The 16,814-nt window shown below is 41.8% G+C and overlaps 1 protein-coding gene across 1 annotated transcript in view; it reads right to left on the bottom strand.

The window, feature by feature from the left end:
- Nucleotides 1-1,584: 1,584 nt before the first annotated feature.
- LOC140923976 (uncharacterized) overlaps nucleotides 1,585-16,814 on the bottom strand; it is a 21,797-nt gene continuing 6,567 nt past the window's right edge. Inside the window, exons 5-10 of the mRNA XM_073373988.1 lie at nucleotides 16,661-16,814; nucleotides 15,728-15,839; nucleotides 14,201-14,450; nucleotides 12,930-13,721; nucleotides 4,401-5,646; nucleotides 1,585-3,034 (exon numbers count right to left, since the gene is read on the bottom strand). The exon at nucleotides 16,661-16,814 is cut by the window's right edge and continues 573 nt beyond it. Of these exons, the coding sequence (XP_073230089.1) occupies nucleotides 3,027-3,034; nucleotides 4,401-5,646; nucleotides 12,930-13,721; nucleotides 14,201-14,450; nucleotides 15,728-15,839; nucleotides 16,661-16,814 (2,562 nt within the window). The 3' untranslated portion in view covers nucleotides 1,585-3,026. The remainder of the gene's footprint in view (nucleotides 3,035-4,400; nucleotides 5,647-12,929; nucleotides 13,722-14,200; nucleotides 14,451-15,727; nucleotides 15,840-16,660) is intronic.

Genomic DNA, 16,814 nt, shown 5'->3' with positions numbered 1-16,814 from the left:
AACAGTCATAGTGAAGGGACATGTGTATTGTTGGAAATACCATCCATGCATAAATTAGTACAATATTTTCAGACTCTACATAGGAATGAGGATATATATGAACTTAAAGGAGTACATATTGACCACGCCCAAATATACGCTCACACAGCGTCTTGTTCTTTATCTTTTTCGAGGACGAAAGAATTATTATTTTGGCTTTCCCGGGGTTTGAACCGACTCACCTGTGTGACCCATCAGATCAGAGGAGACTCTAAGTTGAGGGATTAGCCGATTGCGCTACTGCGATCCAAGGTAGTTTGGCATACGAAAAAATAGTTATGAAATGATGCACTAGTCTCGGGACAAGATTGGGCGTACAAGTTCGTGACTTTTCGGCTTGTTTCAACTATTTCACGAAATGAGAGCGGACTACTTCTTGATATCTTGAGATCACTTCGAGTTTAGTCTTTAATCACTCGAGGAATAAATAGAGGATTTTTCGTGGCCGCGCAGTGACACGAAATTTCTCTTCGAGTGTTGAAAAACATTTCACGAGTGAGCACTCCTTTCGAACTGTTTTATGACGAATTTAAAGTTACAAAACGCTGCACAAAGACATTTTGTCTTTGTTGAGTGTTACGTAGTAAAATTGCTTTCATGCGTTGCGTGACTTTCTCGAACGTTCTCTACGTTTTTGGATTATACATGAATAATTAATTAGGGCATGTTAACATTTCAGAATGAGTCAGCAGATTTGCATCAGTTACTGGAATCATAAAATATGTCGAAAAGCTACTACTATTCGCCTGTTTAGTATTTTCTGGTACCTTATGTCAAACGGTATGCAAGTTCCAAGCGAGTCCTTTTGACGAACTAAGTTTTTTCCCACGAGCTGGACTGCTGTGTTTAGTCAAGTGTGACGAAGGTCGATTTTCAGGTTCTGTGTTTACAAGTTCGTGGAAGCCGTGAGATATCTGAAGTTCAAGTGAGAGTTTGTTATTATTGGTAGAGGCTGTTTAGTTTTACTCAAAGTTCAAGGCAAGTTTGCGTTGGTGGATGCTGTGTTTTAAAGCTCTGTAAAGGCTATGTTCCTTTGGGGTTAAACTTCCTTGTGTTAATCCGACATCCCTGCGTGCTGATAGTCAGTGAATAATTATCCTCAAAACATTCGAACTCGTGACTTTGAGTTTTAGCCAATTCCATGCTCAACGTAATTGACTCCTTACCCATGCCTTACATATCTTTAATCAGTACATGAGACTGCTATGCTGTTTTTGAAGCCTGATGTGACTAAGAAAAATAGAGAATTGTTTTTTTAAAAGGATTTGTATGGAGACATCAGAGCATAACTGGGCTAATACCTCGGAGACAATTTGTCCCGAAATGCTAGTTTTTGGCAAGTAGGCCTCTTGGATGTTGCTCTTTTCAGAATATCCTGATAAATCCCATAATTTCACAAATTAACACCTTACTCTTACCATATTTGATTTCTTACTATTCGTCCGCATTTACAATTAAGTAGTTTCGCAACCACGACGCCGAAGTGTACGCTCCGTAGCGTCTTGTTTTCCTTACTTTGTTTAACGTGGCCTGGAGTGCAGGCGTTTTCTTTGGGCGCGGAAATGTTTTTGCTCGCGAAAGCGCCATGTTGAAACCTGCCTAAGAGAGGATAAAATGGGTTCTCCCCTCCCCCCTTTCCTTCTTTCGCCCTCACACTTACCCTAAGGGTTACTATTTCTAATCTCCCCAATCTTCCACTGTCATAAAATCAAAGATGACGGCTACAACAATACGAACACGAACAAGGTTTCGCCCACCCAAAATACGCCTGCATTGCGGGCTATGTTTAACGTCACATTACACCTAGTTAGAGTCATCTCTATGACAGAGAGTTCTATTTACATGATTCTATCGTTGGTTATAATATAAGATTTCTTATACTATTTTATCTGAAACGTTTTCCCTACGAAATTACACTTATTAACGTTGAACTAATTTCATTAAGAGAGCATTTGGTTTTCTCACTTGTCACTCATTAATAGAAAATCTACATAGGCGCGTTCCACAAACATGTCATAGAAAAATACTGAAAATACTATCTTATGAAGTACGATAAATGCTTTTCATAAAATTGACTTTACTGTGTTTGAAATCCACCCAAACCTTTACCTTGATTTTACAAACATAAAAATACGGTGACATACCGGAATTCTTTTTACATACCAAAGTTATAAATGATTTCTCTAACTATTTAATCCGAAATGTCTAAAATTTGTCTTCTCTACAAACTGAAATTATGTTGGTGTTGTTGATCTATGAACGTTAAACTGCTGTCATTTAGGGAGAATTTGATTTCTCCGCTTTTCCCTTTCAATAGAAAATCTCTAAAAAAAATAGGTTCTACGAACACTTCTTACAAAAATACTGAATATACTGTCTAAGTAATAGAATAAACGCGTTACGTAAAATTGCCTTTACCTTATTTTAAATCCACCCGGCCCTTCCCTTCGAATTATCAGTGCTAATTACATGTATAAGTTCAAAACTCTGAACAGAGGGCGCGAATCGACTCCATTCGCAGACCAGATAACCATAGGAAGGGGCATGTATTCGTATTCGGGTCATTTTCCAAAAACCTAGAATAGTTACTCAGTTTCTGAATTACTTTCACTAATTAACTAAAGGAAGGATCCTTCTCAAAGTAACTACAAATTATAAAACTACCTGTACTTTACAGTAATGTAGGTCTTTTCTTATCTTCCCTAAACATTCGTTTAGAACAGTACACTAGACTGATTTGTTTTAACCTCCTCTAATCATGTTATAAAACAACTTATTTACACTACTTAAAAGTCCTTACTGATAAACGTTTTCTAAGTTGGCTGTTTTTTTCTCTTGAGGCGAATGAGCATACTTGTACATGTTGTCAAAGAATTGCATGGTTCTGCCCTGGTTCTGCATCTTGAAGATGAACTCAGCTCGGGCATAGATTCAGTTTTGGTGTTAAGTCAGAGGAGATTTTGCTCCACAGGAGATTGACTTTCTTTCTAGTTTTCTAAGGGAAACAAAGAAATAACAAACACGCTGCAGGTTAAAGAAGACAAACAAACAGCGAAGGTCACAAACGACAGCACAGTTTGTTGGACCTCAGACACTGTGCTTATCAAGACATCTCATCTAAACCTCTATGAGTAAAGACGATTTAACTTAATCTAAAACTTGGCATCTAAAGCAAGAGCGCACATGAAGGCAAACTCTTGAAATGTCTCAGAAAGTTAGAGTTAGGTATACCTTGATGACCAAGAGAGAACTCTCTTGTTAATAACTTAAATGCTTCATATAGGCTTTGTCTAGACTATGCCGACAGAAACCTATTCAATCACTGGACGATGCTCTCTCATTACCGGCGCGGCGCAGCTTCGCCCCGATACAGAAATGGCGCCAAAATCACCGTTGTTATGTGTCAACAGAGGCCCTATCCGGTACGATTTTTTTAGTGTGAGCATAGACTTAGTGACAGAAAGTGTCGGCACTACTAATCTACAGGCATCTTTTCTCCCAATGGTGAACGAGGACGGAGGACAACAAATCGTTACTTGTATCGTACTTTCTTTATTTTTAAACGACATGGTCACAATTTTGTACCCTCAATGTTGCCATTCATCTACGGTATTTTCAAAACTCAACCAGCTGGCAAATGAAACTCCTACGGGGAACCAATTTGCGTTCAACTGTTTTTATAGCCTGCGTAGCAGGCGTCGAAAGGGGTAGGGGATAGGGAGGAAGGGAAAAAGGGAGGGGGATTGGGGAGAGAGGGTGAGCGCTTTTCTCCCTTACCCCTCCCCCTCCCCCTCCCCTTTTTGCGTCTGCCACGCAGGCTACTGTTTTTACTGCAGTTTTACATTCTAACATTCCACGTACGTATTTTTACTTTGGAAATAAAGGAAGCTGGAACATAGTGGAAATTGTGACATATGCCTTCGGCCTTTACTTATCAACATAGGAGAAGGAGCTAAGCCATGATAATTGTTTCGTTCCTTTAGTTTTTATTTTGTCGCCATATTTCAAAATCAAAGCTTATATATGATCCCAGCTTACTCAATAGGAAATATTTAATTATAAGCCTTAACAATAGGAACTGGAAATACGTTTATCGCAACACCCCGCAAAGGTGTAAAGAAAGGGCAGCAGTGTAAATAAATTAGAACCAGCCAAAAAGTAAGAAAAAAGTATGGTGAAAAAAAACAAAACAAAAACAAAACAGCCAAAAAAAGGGAAAAACATTTCCCCAGCCGGGAGTGAACTCCGGACCTCCAACATGCAAAGTCATCTCCTCGTCTACTGTGCCACGTCCCCAAATGTTAAACGGGGGGGGGGGGGAGAGTTACAGTATTATAATAGTACTTTAACAAAGCACTTACCCTGGACCATATTCCACATCTTCTCAACAAGGGCTCCACACTGCTCCTCCCAGTTGTACCTCTCTTCGTAGCTAGCACGTAAGATTTGGATTTCTTTAAGACGTTGTGCTCTTCCCTTTTGGCGAACAGCAGCAATTGCTTTCGCCCATTCCATGGGGTCGTTGGAATTCACCACAAACGATTTTCCTGAGGGTAAATCGCATAGTGCATGTGCGAATCCTGAATTGCCACTCACCAGAATGGGGAGACCAGCAGACAACGCCTCGAGAGCTGTTAATCCGAAACCTTCTGTTCTGGAAGGCATAATGGCAAGGTCAACCTCACAAAACAACTCTTTTAACCTTTCCTTGCTCTGTACAAAAGCTCTAACAATAAGCTGGTCTTTAGCAATTCCAGTCTGGAGCAAGTTTTGGGCGACTTCGTCTTGTTTCCCAATGGGAGCGCCCACAAACACCAGGCAGTAAGAGCTTTCTTCCATTTCTTCTTTCAATTTAACCACTGCTTTTGCGGCAATGTCATATCCTTTGAGACTAAAGTCTTCAGGATCACCGCGGCCAAAGGTTAAAACCTTAAACTTCCCTTCTTCCAGTGTAGCTTGTTCTAGCATTGAAAATTCATGGAAAGTACCTGGAGTAAGCTGGAAAATACATTGGTGTTTCTTGTAAACACGGAGGCGGGATGAATAGGCTTCTCTCAACTTGGGTCCTACTGCCACGACAAGATCTGCTAGTCTGCACAAGTCTACTTCAGCTCTGTCCTTCTCTTCACCTTTGGCAACCGCGCTGTCATAGTTTTTTAACATTCCCAGTTGTTCAGGTGCAGTGTGGACCACCTGCACCCACTTACAGCCGTGGTACTTCCGAATTACTTGCGCTTGTTTTCCCAACTTTGCGCCATGGCCCAGGACGATGTCGATAGCAAGGTTTTTCGGTGGGGTGCTCAGCCAGTCAAGAGGATCATAGTAGCCTGGTAAACTCTCTGCTTCCCGAATGACAATGTTCTGTTTCGCAGCGTCTCTCCTGTCCTCCTCGCTGCAAGAAGATTGTGGCACCAAAAGAGTAATGTTGACTAAGCTGTGCTTCGCAAATAGAATGGCGAGATTTCTGTTTATTGTTGACAAGCCACCCATGGATGAGCCCCACTCACTCGCCAACAAAGTAACATTCAGTGCTTTAAGAAATTTTTCTGGGTCACTTTCACCTCCCCTATCTTGCCACGTGCCAAGAGAACGGGGAGTATACTGCACCTAAAAAAAGCAATGCGTTTGACAAAGTGAATACTGTTTTCCCCACCAATTGAGTTAACGGGGTCATAACGCACTCGCCTGGTTGCTGAAGTGTTGTAGCATTTTCTTTTAAGTCTTCCCTACCGAGACTTATCTGGTTTATAAAAGATGGTAAAACAACGTTAAACGTACGATAGACGAAGACTAATTCATTATGGGATTTGAGAAAATCTGTGCGGTACTTTCTCTTCGAGACAGTACGTATGTACTCGGTTTCAGCTACAGCACATTGGGAGGGCGTTGAAATTTTGGATACCTTTTAAGTTTTCAGCCCTTGTCAACACCAAATCAAAAAGAATATAAAACTAGACATTATGGCAGACATAATGTAATTTATGGCAAGGCATGATACTCACATGATAACTCGCTAGGTCAGGCTGTACCAGGTACTGCAAATCTAGCCAATTAGGTTATAGGGCGGTGTCAGGGTTAAGTAGGTATATCGAGATATTTTCCCAATAATTCTTCCTTCTCTCCCTCGTCATCAACTCGGTCAGATCTCGAGCAAAATCTTTTCAGGCAAGTACTTCCTTTGATTATATTCTCTTTTCCTCATGCCGCCAATCCGTGTTTTAATTCTGGGCCACTCTTTCATTCGCCGTGTGCACGATTTTCTTTGCCGCAATTTTAATGCGCGCATTGCGAAAAATTTAAGTCTAGATGGCGATCTGCTCATAAGATGGCATGGGATTGGAGGTAGAACGGTTTCTAAAACTAGGCAGTACGATTTAGGTATAGTAGAGGAGTTCGCTCCCAATGTAGTGATCATGCAATTAGGTACGAACGACCTTACCACCATTTCGGCCGTTGCAACTGGCTCGGCAATTGAAGATCTGTGTCGTTTACTTTATGAGTCATATGGAGTGGAATTGATTTGCGTTTGTCAAACCCTTTACCGGCAAGATGCCTCTTCTTTTAACAAACAGGTTGACTTGTTAACGAAGTATCTGAAGGTGGTTTTAGAACCCATTCCTTATGTATTTTACTGGCGTCACAGAGGGTTTTGGCGTTGTAAATCACGTTTTCTTGCTCGGGATGGTGTTCATTTAAACAAACTCGGACATTATAAATATTTTCGCAGTTTGAGAGGCGCAGTTCTTAGATGTATACGAATTTTCTCAGGTCGTTAACAGCAGTAATTTTTTCCCATGTATTTGCCAGTTCCCTAATTTTAATATTTGTTGCTCTTTACCAAGCCGAATGTTATGCAGCCTTGCCCTTTGTTCACTTGTTGTTGGAAAGTAATTTCCTACCTATAAGCAGGCGTGCTACTTTGTTCATGCACGGTTTAAATATCGTGTTTATTTTTGCGGCTTTGGTTATGTTATTTTGTGCTTTCGCTTTACCATTTTGAGTGTACAACCACTTTTGACCGCCCCCTTTTTTGGGAGGTGTGTCCAATGCACTCGGTATCAGTGATTATGCACGTTTTTTCATGGAACTTGGCTTTTTTCTATACTGTTACTGCTGTCTTATTTATCGTATTTTGTCACTTATATTTTTCAATTTCTTTTGTGGCTACGTCGGGCCTGTTAGGCTATATATATCTTGAACTGCCTCTCCCAAGTGCTAAGTAATTTTACAGACAACAATGGCTCGCGGGGTATATTCGTATCCCCTGCAGTGCTGTTAATTGTCTCAGTCTTGTTTATTTTTGCCAGTTTCAGTAGTCTTTTTTGTAAAAAATGCCTCCGCGAAAACGACCAGCAACTCAAGCTACCGCGCCCACCGCCATTCCATCCGTTCGCCCCAACAAGAGAGCCAGGCGGCCAAGACTGCGTCCTGAGGAGGCGCCCACTGTTCATGAGAGCACTACAACTGAGCAGGCTAACGTGCTTGCTTCCAACCCTTCAAGTTCATCCCCAGGCACAGTGTCCGTGGATGTCGACGCAATCACCGCTACCATTTCTGCCGTAATTACACAAGCAGTAAAGACGGCCTTCTCGCCTGAGAAATTGGCTTCGCTGCTCGACAACAACTCCCCAACGCCAGTAGTTACGCAAGCGCCAACTGGAATTGTTGAACAGGCTGTGGATGACGACGTCCATGTCATCACCAATCCTCAGTCAGGTATTGGAGCAGTTGATCCTTTAGACTTAGTTAACACGGGTCCGTATGATCAAAGACCACAAGTTCAATTCACCAGTGTTTCTGTCCCTCTCACTTCGAGAGTTAGTTCCAAAATCAAAGCAAAAATTTGGGCGAATGAATATATTAATTTCGGGTCGTTATTGTCTGATTCACCTCAGCAGGAGGGGAAATACTCATTATCTATGACACCGTCAGTCGCCGGTTCTTCGAGCCAGCCTCAACTGACGCTTGAACCCTGTCACGTTTCTAAGAAAATAGCCAACATTTCCCAGTGGGTCTCTGCGTTTAATATTTTCGTTTCTGTTTACGCGGAAAGATTTAACAATTACACTCCTCAATTAATGAAATATTGCGAGGTGGTCCGGGATCTGGCTGCAAAGGGGGGAGATTGGCATTGGTATGATGAACAATTTCGTTACGTAAGACAATCGGCACCAGAGCAGTATCCATGGGATAGGATACATTGGGAGTTGTGGTTACGGGCGTCAAATACTTTTCGCAAACCGCAACCGCCCACCAACAAACCACGTTTTCGTTCTCAATTCTTTCCGAAAGGGACCTGCTGGGCCTTTCAAGCAGGTAAGCACTGTTCCGGATGCAAATTCGAACACGTGTGTTTTAAATGTGGTGGAAAACACCCGGGCGGCCAGTGCTCAGCTTCGGCGCCCAAAAGTGGATTCCCTTTCAGTTCAAAAGGCAAACGAGATAGTACATCGGGTTCTCCACAGCAAGCCAGTCACGCCAGTAAGAGTGGATCGGCTTGATTTTTTGCTGCATGGTTATGACAGAGTTTTAAAACAATTTCTTGTTGACGGTTTTGGTTTTGGTTTTCGTATTCACTTTGTTGGTGAGCGGTTTTCGTCTGAGTCTCCTAATCTTAAAAGCGCTCTGGATCAGCCAGTGGTAACGCATGCTAAGTTACGCAAGGAATGTGATGCAGGGAGAATTGTTGGTCCTTTCACAGCTCCCCCCTTTCCCAATTTTCGTTGCTCTCCACTGGGCATTGTTCCCAAAAAGGATCCATCTGAATTTCGATTAATACACCATTTATCTTACCCCAAAGGGTCTTCCGTAAATGACTTTATCCCGGATTATTGTTCTACCGTGAAATACGCATCGGTCGGGGATGCGGTGAAGTTACTCAAGCGGTTAGGAAAGGGTTGTTTTATGGCCAAAACCGACGTGAAATCTGCTTTCCGTATAATTCCTATTCACCCTGCTGACTATTCCTTGCTTGGTTTGAAATGGGACAACATGTACTATTTTGATAGGTGTCTCGCGATGGGGCTTTCCAGTTCCTGTGCGATTTTTGAAGCATTTAGTACGGCACTTGAGTGGTTGTCCATCAATCATCTTGGTGCTTGCGCAGTATTACATATTTTAGACGATTTTTTATTCATAGCCCCAAGCAAAGGACAATGTGAACACGACTTAGATAATTTTATTTTGATGTGTAATTATCTTGGCGTTCCCTTGGCCCCTGAAAAAACGGTGGGTCCCGCGACTGTTTTACAATTTGCTGGAATTACGCTTGATTCTGTACGCCAAGAGGCTCCCCTACCAGAAGACAAACTTCTCAAGTGTCGTGCGATGTTACAAAATTTCCAGGCCCGGCGCTCCGTCTGCCTAAAGGAACTCCAATCACTGATAGGTTTATTGAATTTTACATGCCTCGTGGTTGTTCCGGGTCGCGCTTTTCTGCGTCGCATGATAGATCTTACCAAAGGCGTCAACAAGCCTCATTATCACATTCGTCTTTCGCGAGGCGCTAAATTAGATATCATGCTTTGGCTCCGTTTTCTTGACGATTTTAACGGGCGATCGTTTTTCTTAAGTGACGTTTGGGAAACATCCCAGAGTCTTCAGCTTTATACTGATGCCGCAGGTTCGATAGGTTTTGGTGCGGTCTTTGATCGCCATTGGCTTCACGGAACTTGGCCGAACCACTGGAAATCTTATAACATCGCGCTTTTGGAGCTTTTTCCCTTTGTCATTGCTGTTCATATTTGGGGGCACATAATGGCAGATAAACGTATCATATTTTTCACTGACAATGCCGCCGTTGTTGACATTATTAATAATCAGACGTCTAAACACCAGGGTATCATGGTGCTATTAAGGGATTTAGTGCTAAGTTGCCTCAAACATAACATAATATTTCAAGCTCGCCATATTCCTGGGTTAATCAATTCTAGTGCCGATTACATTTCACGTTCCCAGGTAACAAAGTTCAAGGAACTTTCACCAGAAGCCGACCAGCTCCCGACCCCTATCCCCGAGAACCTATTGCCGAAGAGTTGGGTGCTAACTTGAGAGGTCTACTAAATTCTACTCTCACAGCCAGCTCGCGGCGCCTGTATCAGCGTGCGTGGGTCGTTTTCCGCCAATTCTATGCTCACTTGTACGGTTCAACCAATCCTCCTTTACCTTTACCCCCTACTTGTATCCCTCTTTTTATTTCTTATCTCTCGTTTCGTAAATTGGCCTGTTCCACCATAAAATCATATCTTTCTGCCATTTCCTATGCACATAAGCTTAAAGGTTTTAATGACCCTACCAAATCTTTTCTAATTGACAAGCTGTTGACAGCTTTGAGCCGTCAACAGCCGTCGGACATTCGTCTGCCAATTACACGGCCCATATTGCACCAGCTGATTCGCTCTCTTACTTTTTCTAACTCTTCGGCATTTCAACGTTCTCTTTTTTCGACGATGTTTCTTGTCGCGTTTTACGGTCTTTTTCGCATAGGTGAGCTGGCGTCCAAGAGCACACGATTTGCGCGTTCTGTCGTTCAGTACAGTAATCTAACATTCTTATTTCGTCAAGGCCAAGTGCAGGGGGCAAAGATTACTATTACCGAGTATAAGCATAACGCTAGTCGCAGACCTTTTGACATTTTACTTGCCAAGGATGTCTCTTCCACTTTTTGCCCTGTTACAGCCCTATATCAGTATTGTAATATCAGGGGAACTCGTCCAGGGCCACTTTTTTGTCACGCTGATCAGACCGCCATCTCTGTTCACCAATTCAATGTCGCACTTCAGCAGTGCTTATCTTACTGTGGTCTGGACAGTAGTCGGTACAAGACTCATAGCTTTCGCATTGGCGGCGCGTGCCATGCCGCTGAACAAGGTTATTCTGACGCGCAAATTCGTGCTCTTGGTCGCTGGAAATCCGACGCATTTAAAGTTTATTTGAGGTCGGAAGTTCTTCACGCTAATTAATTGATTTGCCAACGTGTCGAAAGTAGGTCAGACAATGGGGCTGCTACTTGGTGGGCTTAGACAACCATTTTTAACTGACCTTTGAGTTGTTAGTTCCTAATCTTATTCATTCTGCTTTTAGGCCGGCTGAATGGGTCAGTCATTGGGCTGCTATTTGGCTGGCGTTAGTTCTCGTTTCGTATGACTTAGTTCGTTCTGTTATTATGCCTTTTTGGTAGGTCAGTCATTGGGCTGCTACTTGGTTGGCATTATTTCTCGTTTCCCTTGTCTTAATGTTAGGCGGTTTTTTAGTACTTTTGTTCTTATGCTGGTTGCGTAGGTCAGTCATTGGGCTGCTACTTGGTTGACAATTTTTAAGTCCGAATTTTCCTATCGATTATCATCTCTCTAATTTGTACCAGACGTTCAATTTCACGGTTCAGACAAGGGCTGCCGTTTCGTTGACGTCACGTTTAGTATTGACAAATTTTTATTTTCTTCTTCTTCTTCATAGTTTTAAAAGTGTCCAACAATTTTTCGCTTTCCAGCTTTCACGCGAGCTTTGCTTCTTTTTGTGGGGCTTCAGCCACAGTTGTGTGGCTTGTGGCGGATTTTTGTCGCCCCATTTTTTATTCAGTAGGTTAATCGGTTTACATATATCGATGTGTTGTGATTATGTTAGCTTTGATTTCATTAAACCTGCCACAACCGTGGCCAGATTTATCCAACACAGTTGTTTGTTTATATTTTAATTCTGTTCCTTTTCGGAAAGTACGTGACCGGAAATGCAAGCAGAGCTCGTGCAGAGTTGGGCCTTGTTTAGAACACATGCCTTGATATAAAACTAGACATTATGGCAGACATAATGTAATTTATGGCAAGGCATGATACTCACATGATAACTCGCTAGGTCAGGCTGTACCAGGTACTGCAAATCTAGCCAATTAGGTTATAGGGCGGTGTCAGGGTTAAGTAGGTATATCGAGATATTTTCCCAATAATTCTTCCTTCTCTCCCTCGTCATCAACTCGGTCAGATCTCGAGCAAAATCTTTCCCTCCTCCTTCCCCTTCACCTGCCTGCGGGTTATTATTGTTCACGGTATTTCCTATTTCTTCTTTTTTCCTTTTCTTAAATATTTTGTTTTGTAGTTTGTGGCGGATTTTTGTCGCCCCATTTTTTATTCAGTAGGTTAATCGGTTTACATATATCGATGTGTTGTGATTATGTTAGCTTTGATTTCATTAAACCTGCCACAACCGTGGCCAGATTTATCCAACACAGTTGTTTGTTTATATTTTAATTCTGTTCCTTTTCGGAAAGTACGTGACCGGAAATGCAAGCAGAGCTCGTGCAGAGTTGGGCCTTGTTTAGAACACATGCCTTGATATAAATATAAATTAAAGTGAAAAAGTTTACAAACTGCTAAAAGTGGTATCGGTAACTTTGATGAAACAGGGGAAAAGTTAAGTTATCTTAAGCGTTTCAGGCTATTCAGATATGAAAGCAAAATTACTTTCACGTCAGTGTAAAGAAAACTTGTTCTAAAAAAGTGCCAGATGTGGGCAGGATAGGCATTTTCCGTCAACGAAATTTTTTTTACCCATACGAGACGAACTTCGCTTACTCTTTCTCCCCCGACCACAGTAACACGCAATACAACTAATTCACCTCTCCGGTAAATAATGTTGAGATCATTATCCACAAAAACGGAGGAAGATTAGTTGAGAGGTCAACGCTCATGACGTGTCATCCGGAGGTTCAGATTCCAAGTCCCGCTCTGACCACTAGCTGGCGGATTTGGTTGGGGAGGGGCAATGGAGGGGAGCACTCGTTCGAGCACGCTTCTTGCGCACCTTAGTGGCCAGCTACGCAGGTTAGTATTGTTAACGTCAACATCGCAAAAGATTACTTCACGTCATTTCATACTATATTTTATTAAATATTTTACCTGCGCTCTTCTTAAAGACAGCCACTTTTCCATCCCAAGAACCCTCCTCACACTATCACGAACGTTCTTCGTGCATATTAGTCGCTGCCCTTCCTTTAATTCAAAAAAGTGTAAACACTCCTCTTGGGTACATGCAGCTTCCCGGTGGTTTGAACATTCTGCCAGACAGTGGGGGCACGCAACAGATAACTCGTACTGCAACCCGCTAAGACATGGCAACTCGTGAGACAATTTTTGTAAAGTGTCGTCTATGAAGACACGAACGCGACTTGGTATTTCAACTGATTCAGACACTGAAACTGGCTCTTCATCTTCATTTCTTTGCTTCAGCGCAATCTTGATAAAACTTTTCTTGCAAAGAAGAATAAAATCATAGATGATCTGCCTGCCGACAATGACGAAATGAGCACCATTTTGGTACAGAGTAGGAAGTGGTGTCTGTTGCCAAGTCTTACAGCACCAGGAAATAGAACTGGAAACAAGGCGTATAAAGAGACCTTTCGGAACAAACCCACCTCGGAAACGGAGATATAGTGGACATGGATCAGCTGGGGTAGGGTGTAGTTTGCAAATTTCTGTGGGTGGGGTCTTGAGCTGCGCGGGTACAAAGTACGTGGAACCGGAGGTGTTTGATGTAAATTTCGCAATCAAACCAAACTGGTCCATCATATCCAAAATGTCTTTCTTGACAATAGCTTGATCCACAAATTTGGAAAACACGTGATTGACAAGTTCCATGCAGAGAACACCACTCTTTTCAACTTCCTGCCAATAGGTTGAACAAAGAGGGTTCTAAAAGTAATAAAATATATCGTGTCAGGATCTTCAGCCTTAGTAGCAACCAAGAAGTATGCCTTGAGGTTCACATTTGAAGTATAACTAATCCTTTGATGTGAATCTCAGCGTCTAAATCACACCCACTGCTTGCTCATAAGTTTCGAACGTTTACTTTACGCGACATGATTCACATTTTCAGGTTTTCTCGCATCACGAACGTGATGCGAGCTACTAAAAATATTTTGTGAATGAAACTTTCAATTTTTGTTCGCGTGGAAAAAGGGTAACTATGAATCAAACAAGGTTTGCTTAAACGAAGACATAACGATGCCACAAAGACAGTGAGCGTTATCAATTAAGATTACAATAATTATTACAATTTAGGGCAGCAGAATCTTGCGTTTTGCTCAGTAAGTCGTATGAGTTGTAACAACTAGAAAACACCTCTTATTGTAAAATTATGAAACTCTCCTTTCTTCTGCTTTTTTTCTCACCGCTTCATCAAAACGAGGAATGGTAATCAGCTCTTTAAACAGGTCAATCAGCCATTTAGCTTCCAGAACAACTGTGCTCCTGTGTTTTATAATCAGGCCGAGGTCATGATAGAAATTTAACACTGTTTGAAACTCGTCATCATCGTCAATGAGGCAATCTTCCCTGGCAGAAATTTGAAGTTGTTCCACACTCGTGTAATGAATTCTCTGAGCCACCAAATCCTCAAGTACCCTCTCAAAATGGGGCCACCTGCAAAGGTTAACAAAAAACAATATCGCATACAAAAGACATGTCAAAAACAGTCGTAGTTCATACACGTTTGCAGCAAATGAGCTCTATAGCAAAACACTGAAAAATATAACTCCTTTGTATCCGTACGTTTACCTTCAAGTCCCTCTTTATAATTTCACTTTTCAGCCTATGAATGCTTTTCTGCCGGAGGCCGAATAGATTTATTAGAACAAATCTAAATTCGGCTTTTAAGGAGTCACTGTACCGCTCCGGTGTTCATTTTTTGAGCAAGAAGATATGAATAAAATTAATTAATCTTTATTATAAGCACGTCAGTGAGAAGTGCAATGCGCTCCAGCCGCCTCTGGCAGTCAGCTTTATCGTCATCAAAAAGGCATTCGACAGCGTCCACAGAGAATCTTTGTGAAACGTCTTGTTCCAGTATGGCATTCCACCTAAGTTCATAGAAACATTTATTTATTTATACAGGAACATCTGGTTTAGCATGAAGCTAACTTAAACAAAGTCCTGTTACAAGAAGTGAAGATGTTGTGTCAGGACTAACATTTCCTCACGAGGGTCCATCAGGTCTGTTTGCTTTCGTCGCTCCTTTTTGTGGTAACTATCGATTGGGTACTGGAGAAAGCGACTGGAGCAAAGAGTATTGTGTGAAATGAGAATTGGCATTTCTCTGACCTTGACTATACGCACGACGTTCACGAACGGCACCCGGGAGCTCCAAAACTTTGTGGCAGAAATTATAGACATCGCTATTAGCACTAGCGTAACGATCACTGCCAAGAAAACCAAGAACAAGTAAACCCTACTACTGTTAACCAAAGAGTGGTAGAGAATTGCACTTTCGTGGGCAGTTCTATCGGTCACGCAGGAGTTACGGACAACTGCCGATTGGCAAAGCAACAGCTGCGTTTAATCACCTGTCAAAGATCTGGAGTAGCAAGAAACTGTCACTCGAATTAAAACTAGGAAACGTGAAATATGTTGTGACAGCAAGAGATTCGTATAAAGGGTTTAGTTAAGAAAAATCGATTTGATAATTTATGGAGAACTTTTTCAAAATGAGCCACTAATACGTTGCTGGAATTATCACAGACAAGCTTAAACCAAAAAGAACCCAAACACATGCCAGAGTCAGATCCTTTTTGTAAAAACCAGCCAAGGCAATCCCCATCAGCTTTAGATAAGGAATCAGTTTGGGCGAAATAAAGTGAAAAAAGTGAAATTTGATGCGCGAAGACTTCCTTGCACATGAGTGTCACTAAAACATTACTCACCTGGTTGGTATCTTTTCCCCCATGTATGGCTCTTGTCTCAACACTTCCATGATTTTAGCACGCAAGGCATCGATGCCATCACTTTTGGTACTGACACTGTCACCTTCTTGCCCTTGGGAAAAAAAAATACATTAAGCCCGGTAACTGCGTGTATTGGTGCACATTACATTACAAAAGGATGTTACGATTTTCGTTTTCTCAAAGAGCTTTGTAATAATCAGTTACAAGCCGGTATGAGATTATATATTGCTGCCATTTTTCGTTTTCACTGAATAAAAAAAAATACGAGCGATAGTGTAACTACCAATTGTTCAAGTAATACTGTAGGATTGTAGAAGCTTACACGATGGGGGAAAAGTTTGATGTACTGTTTATCTGTTACTGTTTTTTTGGTTGGTGGTTTGCGATCTTTTGGCGTGTTTCTACAAAGTATTTGCTGATTTGATAAATGTCAGTGTGATAGCGAAATGTAAGGTGTGAGATCGGTCTGCCGGCAGACTGGAACGGGTAGCGCATGGGCTATGTTTGCGATTTTGAATCACACGTGTATTTTATAAACATGAAGTGTACCTTCAAATAACGAGATATGAAACAACCCAGTCATCCTGTAAACGTAATACGAAATCAAAAAGTCATCCCGGTATGAAACTCGCGCCGGTGCAATGTCTTCTCATGTAAACACCCCCTAACTTTGCGAAAGGCGTACACTTGGCTTTTGACAGTAGTCACATTTATTCAAGAAAACAAAATCTCTGACAGAAGGAACATCTGCTATACTCATCTCTTTAATTTTCACATTTACTAGCCTGCGTAGCTGGCGGGATAAGCGTGGGAGTGCTTATGAAAAAGCTTTATTTAAATTCCAGGATGTCCTTTTGGGGCCTAAAGTTCACTGAGGCATTGTTACTCTACCTGTACATATAAAGACTATACCTGGTTGATGGCCTTTTTTAAGGCGCTTCCCAAGAAACTCCCTCATTCGTCTTATCATAGATCTGTTGCCCTTCGTGTTGGCAACATTGAAGAATGGCCTGATCACATGCTCCTCATATTCCTTACCAGAAATACCCCGCTGGATCTGTGATGT

The sequence above is a fragment of the Porites lutea genome, chromosome 14 (assembly GCF_958299795.1).
Source record: "Porites lutea chromosome 14, jaPorLute2.1, whole genome shotgun sequence".
In the NCBI taxonomy this organism is placed as follows: Eukaryota; Metazoa; Cnidaria; class Anthozoa; order Scleractinia; family Poritidae; genus Porites; species Porites lutea.
Note: the sequence above shows the minus strand (reverse complement) of the source record. Positions and strands in the feature narration are given on the sequence as shown.